This window comes from Stomoxys calcitrans, chromosome 3, assembly GCF_963082655.1.
Source record: "Stomoxys calcitrans chromosome 3, idStoCalc2.1, whole genome shotgun sequence".
NCBI classification, from domain to species: Eukaryota; Metazoa; Arthropoda; class Insecta; order Diptera; family Muscidae; genus Stomoxys; species Stomoxys calcitrans.
Genome location: NC_081554.1, coordinates 2,715,973 through 2,727,000, shown reverse-complemented (window position 1 = coordinate 2,727,000; position 11,028 = coordinate 2,715,973). Strand labels below are relative to the sequence as shown.

Genomic DNA, 11,028 nt, shown 5'->3' with positions numbered 1-11,028 from the left:
CACCTGGAGAAGTTATCCCTTCCTACCTTACCTAAGTTTAGAAGGGATTAACCTCAGCTGTTTTGAAGTGATATAGTGCTCATTTAACGAGTGGTGCAAACCAGTTTTGGTGAATATAAGCGTCTCAGAAAATTGAAATGATTGTCATCGTTACATTTCCCCCGTCCCATGTTTCCGTAAACTCCTATATGAGCCATTTAGCAAGCGAAGATTCTCCTTAACTACCTCCAAACTCGACTAAACACAATGAGTTAAAGTATAAAATATATTTCCATATCTAACATACACATTACAAAAAAACATACACACAAATAAATTGGATGAAAGGTTACATTCATCTGATCCTTTCAACATGAGTTTGTTTACGAGAATTTATTTAGTGCAGCTCATAAATACACTTCAGTACAACTTGATTCTGTTTTCATTCACTTGAAACTAGTAATTATTTGTAAAAGAATGATTGATGTAATTTAAAATAAATCACATTAATCATACGCTACCGTTTGTTGCGAATTATATCCGTAAGCATTATTGTCCGCGCTTCATAAATAATTAATAAAAAAAACATTTCGCTGTCTCGGCCGAATACTTTGAGAACACTTTCATACAAATGGGGCGAACATTTGAAAATGTATACTTCGTTAAATGCCAACAGGACCTTAAATCGCATAGAAGTTTAGTGTTGGTGTTCGCAGCTTTATGAGCACCCATTCACAAAGCGCAATCCCCTCGCTCTTAAAAAAAAGTACATGGCTTTCATTGATTTTTGTTGCAATACTTAAACCGTCTGAGCTCATTTTAACATTGTATAGAAAGCGGGCAAAAAACGTTGTTAGCCTTTTTCCATGCATTCTCCATAAACATTCAACGAAAAGAATGTAATGAGAAATGGGTTTTGATGCTTTATGAATAGAACGCTTAATGTGATTTTTTCTTTTTTCATTTAAGGATCTAGCTTGGAAACTATTTCTCTTAAAAATGAAAAATTGCACGTGATTTGGACTTTAGCCTTTCATATTTTTGTACAATTTTTGAGTGTTTTTCGGGGCCATCTGTAAATTTCGCACCGAAATTTTGTGAGCCGCTATAGTCACCACCCTCCCTCACCTAGAAGTATTGTATAGCTTATATGCCACCAGAACATTAATCAGAGGATTTCCAACCATCTATTCGTAACAAAAATACAAATGGCAATAACCATAAAGTGCTTTTAAACTTCTACTATAATTTCAAGCCTTTTGATAAACTGAAAAATCACAGAATATCTCTACTGAACATCCATATTAATAGTTCTTATCAATGTAAACGAGGTGTAGGCCATTCTGCAAATTAGAAAGAACGTCTCCAACTGAATGCTCACTATGCCGCATCCAACCATTTTTACCCTGGGCAAAGTATTCTGAAGAAAGATTTGCATGTTCTTGCGATAGAGTTTCGGTTGCTCAGCCCAATTGCTAGAAAATATGGCATAGGTCAGATCCTCAAATTCCATTTGCATAACACTGCCATAGAAGTAGATGGGAAAGAGCTCAATACAAATGGCTAACAGAAACATGGAGTAGTAGAGGGTGGCCACAAAAGTATCTGCATAGAAAAGCAGATAGACCAGGGCCACACAAATATTCAGGCCACTCGAAATGAAAAGTGACAGTTGAACTATGGACAAGGCATCTTCCAATGTTTTGAAAAGGCTGCAAGAAAAATATAATTAGCCAGAAAGATTTAATGCTTAGCATATTTGGGTTACGTACTGTCGCAGTTTAATGTGATCCTCAATACACCTTTTCAAATCGTCCAGATTATGGTTATTATCCCTCCCTGGGTCATAACCAATTTTTCGCACTCGCATTGCCAGCAGCCTAACATGACCTCCCAGCAAGCAAAGCACCACTGGAGTAAAAGCATCGTTGACCATATTCTGTATGATTTGCATGGTGACTCCGAAAATCTGATACAGCAGAGTCAGGCAGTATATCGAAAAGGAGGATTTCCAATCGAATGGAAACCAAGCAGGATACATCAGCCTACGCTCCGAATCTAGTATAACGGTAAGTATGCCAGCTACATTCGCACCCATATAAATGCCGAAATACATCTTCGTCACGTTCTTTACAGTCTTCTGGGGACCTTCAGTGAAATAGTCCCACTCCTCTTGACTTTCGACTCTTTTATCCAAGTGGTCCAACAAAGTCTCTATTTCATGCAGTTTCTTCAATTTTAATCTCAGGCTTATATGCTTAAGAGTGCACACAATGCAGGTTATGGTCATAGACAAATTCTTGAAAATGTCACCATGAGTGGGAAGCATCAGCAAACCCAAAGTCAAGTGGACAGGATACCAAAAGGTGACAGCAATGTTCAGCAAGGCATCATAGCAGAAACTAAAGAATTTATTCCCAATCACATTAACGCCCAACACCCGCCAGGTTAACCAGAAAATTTCAAATAATTCAACACTGTTCGTTTGATATTGAAGCCGACCAGCCATGTTGGGGTGCTCCTTGGCGTTGTCCATTAAGTTATAACTGCACTCATATTGAGTCACAGCTATTTATTGAGCAAGAAGCCATTAAATCGCTCAGAGCAAGGTATCACAGTGTTGACAAATCAAAAAATCTTGGAAATAATGCTAGTACATTTGAACGGGTAAAGATATTTGCACGAAACCTAACACAGTCAATGTTTAAGAGTTTTCCAATAGGTATGCAAAATTTCGGAACCCTAATGGAGATAAAATTCTGCAAAAAGTTATTAAGGGTTATGAAAAAAGTTTATTGCAAAAGATTGAAAAATGCTGAAAAATATCAAAAAACTATTTTTATTCTTTGACATTCCTTCGGCTCCTGAGCAATTTTATTGCAGGACATATTATCTTCAAAAATAATTATCGGAGAGTTAATATTTTTATATTCATCCAATAATTTCTTGATAAATAAGAATTTGGAAGAAGTTATGCTGAGGGCAATGTACTCGGCCTCTGTGGGATGTTTCTTTGTCAACCACGGAACCGAGGATCCCAATAATTTGATTAAGTACCTTAAGGACTTAAGAATTAAAATTGTTTCTCCAATCTGCAATTTTCAGGTTAAATGTCTCCACATTTCCCATCATAGACAAGTTCCATATCCACAATTTTCTCTAGGTGTCGTAATGTACTTTTAAATGTTTCCAATGTGCATCAGTGGCGCAATTATTAAAACGGCTTAAATAATTCTCGTCAAGCCATTTCTCAACGTCAAGTAATTTCCCCAGAACAAACCTTTTTACGGCAGGGTGTTCATGCAATATCGAATTTATGCTGGTAGAAGAAATTCTTTGTTTCATAATTATAGATCCACCATTCGCCACCAGTGACAATCTTTTAAATGCATTTCGAAGCACCGCGATCATACTTTCTGAGCATTTCTTCGCACTAATCGGCTCAAGCCTTTTTTGAGCAATTGTCAAATTTTGCGGAATCCATTCGATATTACAAGGTGTTCATGTAATATCGAATGTATGATGGTAGAAGAAATGATAACACGATACACGAACGAAATCAATAATCACTGGTACAACGCCCGTTTTTTTGGGCGACCGGAAATCGACTTTGAGCGAGCATAGGCCACAATGATGCTTCATCCCCATACATAGATTTAAGTACATCAATGCACTCCTGTCGTGATAAACCACGTTGAATGTTGTGAAAAATGATCGCAAGAAAATGTTTACGAATTAATTCCATTTTTTGCCAAAATAATTTTTTCAAGTCACTGTAAACAACACAAATGTTGGTCGTGCGTCAAAACTTTCTGAGTACGATGTCATATTGCAACTAACAACAATTCGTGTTGCCAAAGCTTGAAACTTATATAGCAGCCCTCATTCATTCTTCAAAGCAATGGACATGTAATCGTACCGAGATGACAGCTTAACAGCTATTGAATTTCTACGAAGTTCTACAGTATTTTCATTTCCTGACCCATTCACTGTAAGCTCTTCATACTAACATTAATTTCTTCTGGATAACTACTTGCTTCTTCAAATGATTCACCTTCATTAATGGTTATTTCATTAAAACTGTTTTCTTCTGTGACATATTAATGTCTTCTTTGTAGTACATGTTATGTCTCTAGACAGGACTACTTTCCATTCTGCTGCATCCCAAAAACGATACCCATTTCCACTGTAACCTACCATATACAACTTTTTCGATTTCATATCCAGTTTTGAACGCAAGGATTTTGGTATGTCGGCATATGCTGCAGAGCCAAATAGTTTCAATTGAAACAAATTTGGTTTATTTTCATCACAATTTCTAGAGGTGCTTCATAACTCGAGAGTGAAGTAGTTGGGGTATACTCAAGGCCGTTGTCACATCGTAATTGAATATAATTACGCCAAGCTTATTTTCAGCCAAATACATACAAATTTTCAAATACGTCAAAGCATCAGATTTCTTTTTCAACATATAAACCGTTAAGTAAAATGACAGTGGTCGTCTATAAACGTCACCATATATTTCATTCCAACGTGTACGACTAATTGGACAAAATTAATCAGTTTGCACCAAGCTTAAACTTCACGAAGAGCATACATATTTCCCTTTAGCCTTGAAAGGCAGCCGACATTGTTTCCCAAAGACGCACAATTCGCCATTTCACCATGCAATTTTTCTATACCATCTACGGTTTATGATCATTTCTTCATGTCACATAAGTTAAGATGACAAATCCTTTCATGTTCTTTCTCTGATCCTTGTTCTTTCTTTGATTCTCACTTACTAATGACTGACCATTAAATATCTTGGCCTTCTTATTTTCAAGTACCGCTTATATGCTAACATCTTCGATGCCACGAATGGAAAACAAATTACATTTAAAATTTTTGCAGATCTCAACATTTTCAATCATACATCTCAATGTCTTCTAATTGACATTCAAGGAACCGCTCAATATTCCAGAATTATCTGCTTCAATACATACCCCATCCTTCGCAACACCAATTGTATCTGGAGTCTTCAACTTGTTAAGGCATAAAAGCAATATTCATCATTGGTCATGTGGTCGTTTGCTCAAGAATCCACAACCCAATTCATAGAGTTACAGGATACTCGAACATGGTCATGATTTGACAAAAAAACACACATTCGAATCCGCATTGTTGCCATTTCTTTGATTTTTATCTTTGCTCTTTCTGCGATCACTGTTTTTTCCTTTTTGATCTTTCTTGAATTAAAGACAATTTTTCTTTATGTGGCCTATCTTTCCCCTGTAATGACATTTGAACTTGAAAAATGGCCTTCATTGCAACATTTTCAATCGGTGTATTTTACGTTTGCTTTCTTCTTTACGCATTCTATTCCTCTCAAATTTCATTTATAATGAGTCCGGATTGAGAGTTTCAATAGTTTATACTTAATTGCCGTACAATTCCGAAAAAGTTAATAATAAATGACGTATTCCGTCCAATTTTTCTTTGGTAGCACCTGGAGACTTCAACTGTCCAAGAACACACAGAAGTTTTCCATTTCCTCAGACACTAATATTCTTCAGAATAACATCTAACAAACTATGCTCATTCAAACTGTCTCCAGCCGAAATTCCCAATTGTTGAAATTCCGACCTTCAAATCCTCATATCTTGGCTAATAACCTGATGAAATTCAGCAAAAAGTTATTAACGGTTATGACCAAAAGAAATAAGATAAGAACAAGTAAAAGCGTGCTAAGTTCGGCCGGGCCGAATCTTATATACCCTCCAACATGGATCGCATTTGTCGAGTTCTTTTCCCGGCATCTCTTCTTAGGCAAAAAAGGATATAAGAAAAGAGTTGCTCTGCTATTAAAACGATATCAAGATACGGTCCGGTTCGGACCACAATTAAATTATATGTTGGAGACCTGTGTAAAATTTCAGCCAATTCGTATAAGAATTGCGCCCATTGGGGCTCACGAAGTAAAATAGAGAGAACGATTTATATGGGATCTGTATCGGGCTATAGACCGATTCAGACCATAATAAACACGTTTGTTGATGGTCATGAGAGGATCCGTCGTACAAAATTTCAGGCATATCGGATAATAATTGCGACCTCTAGGGGTCAAGAAGTCAAGATCCCAGATCGGTTTATATGGCAGCTATATCAGGTTATGAACCGATTTGAACCTTATTTGCCACAGTTGTTGAAAGTAAAAATAAAATACCTCATGCAAAAATTCATTCAAATCGGATAAGAATTGTGCCCTCTAGAGGCTCAAGAAGTCAAGACCCAAGATCGGTTTATATAGCAGCTATATCAGGTTATGGACCGATTTAAACCATACTTGCCATAGTTGTTGGGTATCATAACAAAACACGTCGTGCGAAATTCCATTCCATTCGGATAAGAATTGCGCCCTCTAGAGGCTCAAGAAGTCAAGACCCAAGATCAATTTATATGGCAGCTATATCAGGTTATGGACCGATTTGACCCGTACTTGCAAAAGTTGTTGGATATAATAACAAAACACGTCGTGCAAAATTTCATTTCAATCGGATAAGAATTGCGCCTTCTAGAGGCTCAAGAAGTCAAGACCCAAGATCGGTTTATATGGCAGCTATATCAGGTTATGGACCGATTTGAACCATACTTGGCACAGTTATTGGATATCATAACAAAATACTAAGTGAAAAATTTCATTCCAATCGGATAAGAATTGCGCACTCTAGAGGCTCAAGAAGTCAAGACCCAAGAACGGTTTATATGGCAGCTATATCAGGTTATGGACCGATTTGAACCATACTTAACATAGTTGTTGGATATAATAACGAAACACGTCGTGCACTATTTCATTCCAATCGGATAAGAATTGCGCCTTCTAGAGGCTCAAGAATTCAAGACCCAAGATCGGTTTATATGGCAGCTATATCAGGTTATGGACCGATTTGAACCATACTTAACATAGTTGTTGGATATAATAACGAAACACGTCGTGCACTATTTCATTCCAATCGGATAAGAATTGCGCCTTCTAGAGGCTCAAGAATTCAAGACCCAAGATCGGTTTATATGGCAGCTATATCAGGTTATGGACCGATTTGAACCATACTTAACATAGTTGTTGGATATAATAACGAAACACGTCGTGCACAATTTCATTCCAATCGGATAAGAATTGCGCCTTCTAGAGGCTCAAGAATTCAAGACCCAAGATCGGTTTATATGGCAGCTATATCAGGTTATGGACCGATTTGAACCATACTTGGCACAGTTGTTGGATATCATAACAAAACACGTAGTGCAAAATTTCATTCTGGTCGGATAAGAATTGCGGCTTCTAGAGGCTCAAGAAGTCAAGACCCAAGATCGGTTTATATGGCAGCTATATCAGGTTATGGGCCGATTTGAACTATACTTGGCACGGTTGTTGGATATCATAGCAAAACACGTCGTGCAAAATTTCATTCCAATCGAATAAGAATTGCGCACTCTAGAGGCTCAAGAAGTCAAGACCCAAGATCGGTTTATATGGCAGCTATATCAAAACATGGACCGATATGGCCCATTTACAATACCAACCGACCTACACTAATAAGAAGTATTTGTGCAAAATTTCAAGCGGCTAGCATTACTCCTTCGGAAGTTAGCGTGCTTTCGACAGACAGACGGACGGACGGACGGACAGACGGACGGACAGGGCTAGATCGACATAAAATGTCACGACGATCAAGAATATATATACTTTATGGGGTCTCAGACGAATATTTCGAGTAGTTAGAAACAGAATGACGAAATTAGTATACCCCCCATCTTATGGTGGAGGGTATAAAAAAGTAATGCTATATCTGAATTTACACGTTTTGAAAAACATCACAACCGTTCAAACTAGTTACGATATTTTGGAAATTGCACTTTTCAAACTCCAACATAAATGTTAAGATGCACTTTTGTTAAGATGTATTTGTTCTTGCTTAATATATTTTTTTTTAAGACATTACATTTTTATTTTTAACATTACTCAGGGCTGTGTTTATTTAGCACAATTTAGGTATTTATTTGGGCCAACATGCTTTCAGTGACAGCATGCAGAAAAAAATTGGTGCAGATTGTCCCCGTCCACCAAAATGTATCCGCTTCACCAATTAAAAATTTACGAAAAAAAAATCAAAATTTTGCGTTGAAACTCATAGAAATTTTGCAATGTAATATCATTATTTTCTTCATAACTTTTTTGTTTCTCCCAATAGGTGTTATTTTCTTTCATATATCTTTAAGAGGACTTAACATAGATGCGATTAACGCTTTTTCCTCTAATTTCTAAATTAACAAAGCACCGATTCGTAAGTTCTAAATAACTACTGTCAAAGGTTTCTACAACCTCGCCATAAACCTGTGGGAAACAGCTAGTTTACTAAAAAGTCGCATTTTAGCGAATTTGTGTCTTATTTTGGTCATTTGGAGCACTTGCATAAAATTGGGATACCTTTAAAGCTCAATTTTATTTATATACTGCAAACAAATCACGAGGATATCTGTATTGTTCCGATGTTGTAGATCCACAAAATTACACATTATTACAAAAAAAAATATTTTTTTTCGATTTTATTCCAAATATATAATTCCCGTTCGAAATTTTTCCGTGCACTCCTTTAATTGCAATAATCTCTAAAATACCTTTCCAAATATATACAATACCTATATAAAAGTTGTAACTTTCTCCCTTAATTTTATTTCCAAATTGCTACCCTTAGGTCAAAAATTCCTCTATAGATTCTTCGACTAAAATGTAAAAAACCAATTTTTTTTCTTTCCAACAACTCATAAACCGTTAGAGATATTCCAAAATTTTTAGCATACTATTTGTTGGGTTTTATCTTTAAAAAAAGAATCAAGCAGCAGAAGGTCTTATAGATGACTGGCAAGCAATTCAAATTTTGATATGCTCGAGGATCAGCCTCTGAACCCACTAGGAACCCAAATTTTGCATTGTCATTGAAAAACACCTCCATATTGACTGTGTTGAGTTTCGTGTACAAGGTCTTGAACTATTTCCATGATTTTTTGATTTTGCAACACTGTGCGATGATTTATTAATCTCAAAGTCAACCATTTAAAACTTTCAATAAAAACTTTGAAACTGATTTCTAAACGAAACTACCGAATTGCTAAACAAACTCACAAAAAAATGTAAATAACAACAAAAAATGCTAAACGTTGGTCTATTGGAAGCCAAAATACACTTAAGAAGAAATTTTTTAAATGCGGATAATTCAAATGCTTCTTGATTTAGTTGTTATCAATGTTAGCAACTGTGAACATATAAAAACAAGCTAAGTTCGGACGGACCGAATTTTAAGTATATACAACTAGGAATTTTGGTTAAAAATTAACACAATATATGAATAAATGTTATCAGGGGTTATCAGTTACAGTGAGAGCTCGGCAGCACTTATTGTAGTTAGATCACTTACCAAATATATGCCCAATCGGGTTTGAACCGCGAATGGTGTGGATGTGGGGATGTGTAAGTGTACTCATATACAAAATTTCAATTCAGATAAAAATATGGTCTGACAAGATTTTGTATAGGTTGAAAAGAGGGTGCATATATTAATCTGCCCATGCGACAATAGACATACACCTAAGCCAGTAATCTGTTTGTTCTGTGCTCTAAAAACGAAAAAGCAATCTCGAAAAAGAAAATCTAAGTAAGGAATTCGGTGCTACTACAAAATCCTTAATTGTTTTGCATGCCACGCCCCTAAGTTGGTTCATGTTATGTCCCCACCTAAGTGCCGGTATATGTTAGACACGAAAGCCGGGCAATAAGAAAAGAAATGTTCCAACGTCTCATCATCTTCCCCGCATGCCCTACACATGTTATCAATTACCGCAACGATTTTACATAAGTGAGCTCGTAGTCCTATGTGCCCCGTTATGATACCAATAGCTATACTGACCTCCTTCTCACTTCCTTTCATTAATAGCCTTTTCTACTCTGTTTTACAGAGTTGCATGCGCATTCATCGCCCACGCCCTGACAAGGCTTACTTGGTGTAGAATCCCCCATCCTTAGCCACTTCCCATAATTAATCTCCTCGTTGTCTGACAATCATATAGTTGCGATTCGTTTATGCACTGGTTGTCTAGTTGCCAGTTTTTCAATAGACCGAATCAATCGTTATGCTTTTCACAAAAATTTAGAACAGTGAGTTTAAAAAGGCCTCCCGTTGTCCCAACCGTATATGGTCGAGATTGAACCGTATTTCGATATAAATATCTACCATATAGACCGATCTGCCGATTCAGGGTCTCAAGCCCATAAATTTGGAACAGTGGGTTTTATTAGGCCAGTCGACATTCGAACCAGTTATGATCAAGATCAAACCACATTTCGATATAGGTACCTAATAGACAGATCTGTTGATTTTGGGGTCTTAAGCTCAAAAGAGAAGCATTTTTTATCCGATTTGTTTGAAATTTAAAACAGCGAGTTTGACTAAATCGTCCGGTATCTGAACCAAGTATGGTTCCCAATAGACCATATAATAGCTGTTATAAAGTCCGATCTCCCGATTTAGGGTCTTAACCAATTAACGCCGGTTCCTCGCTTTCTTGTTCGATTTCGATGGAATTGCATATATTCGCTATTGAGAGGCATTTCTATTGTCGTAATAATTTTTTTAACTACAAAACTTTTTAAAAAATTTAAAATTTTGATAGAAATTTTTAAAAAAATATCCTTTTTGTATCAAAGCCACTATGGTTTTAAAACAAAAAAATCGTTTTGTAATATGTTATGACACATGCCACTCGCCTATGCCGACGATATCGATATCATGAGTGGGTCGCCGGAAGTAGTTACTGCAGCCTTTGAAAGAATTAAAAGAGGATGAGTAAAAATGGGTCTGGCACTTAATTGAGGTAAAACGAAATGGATGCTATCAACTTCCAAAACGCTTTGTACAACCGAACAGATAAAGAAAATTGAGAAAGTGGGAACTACAACTTTGAGATAGTCATCTACCTCGGCACTACTTTGAAATAAAACGAAGAAAAATACCGGCA

General features: G+C 36.5%; 1 protein-coding gene across 1 annotated transcript; it reads right to left on the bottom strand.

The window, feature by feature from the left end:
- Positions 1-1,267: 1,267 nt before the first annotated feature.
- On the bottom strand, positions 1,268-10,631 carry LOC106081257 (odorant receptor 33b-like). Its single transcript, XM_013243099.2, has 3 exons — positions 10,551-10,631; positions 1,752-2,381; positions 1,268-1,691 (listed from the first exon to the last, which is right to left on the bottom strand). The coding sequence occupies exons 1-3, from the start codon at positions 10,619-10,621 to the stop codon at positions 1,268-1,270; spliced, it is 1,125 nt and encodes a 374-aa protein (XP_013098553.2). The 5' UTR covers positions 10,622-10,631.
- Between the last annotated feature and the right edge of the window lie 397 nt (positions 10,632-11,028).

What these genes read in the sequence shown, in the direction of transcription:
- LOC106081257 (XM_013243099.2), bottom strand. Translation starts at nt 10,621, where the DNA reads ATGCCTCTCAATAGCGAATATATGCAATTCCATCGAAATCGAACAAGA. An exon ending in CGAGGAACCGGCGTTAATTG is followed by an intron (nt 2,382 to 10,550) that starts GTTAAGACCCTA and finishes TAAATTCTTTAG; the next exon opens with TTTCTGCTATGATGCCTTGC. An exon ending in GATCACATTAAACTGCGACA is followed by an intron (nt 1,692 to 1,751) that starts GTACGTAACCCA and finishes TTTTTCTTGCAG; the next exon opens with CCTTTTCAAAACATTGGAAG.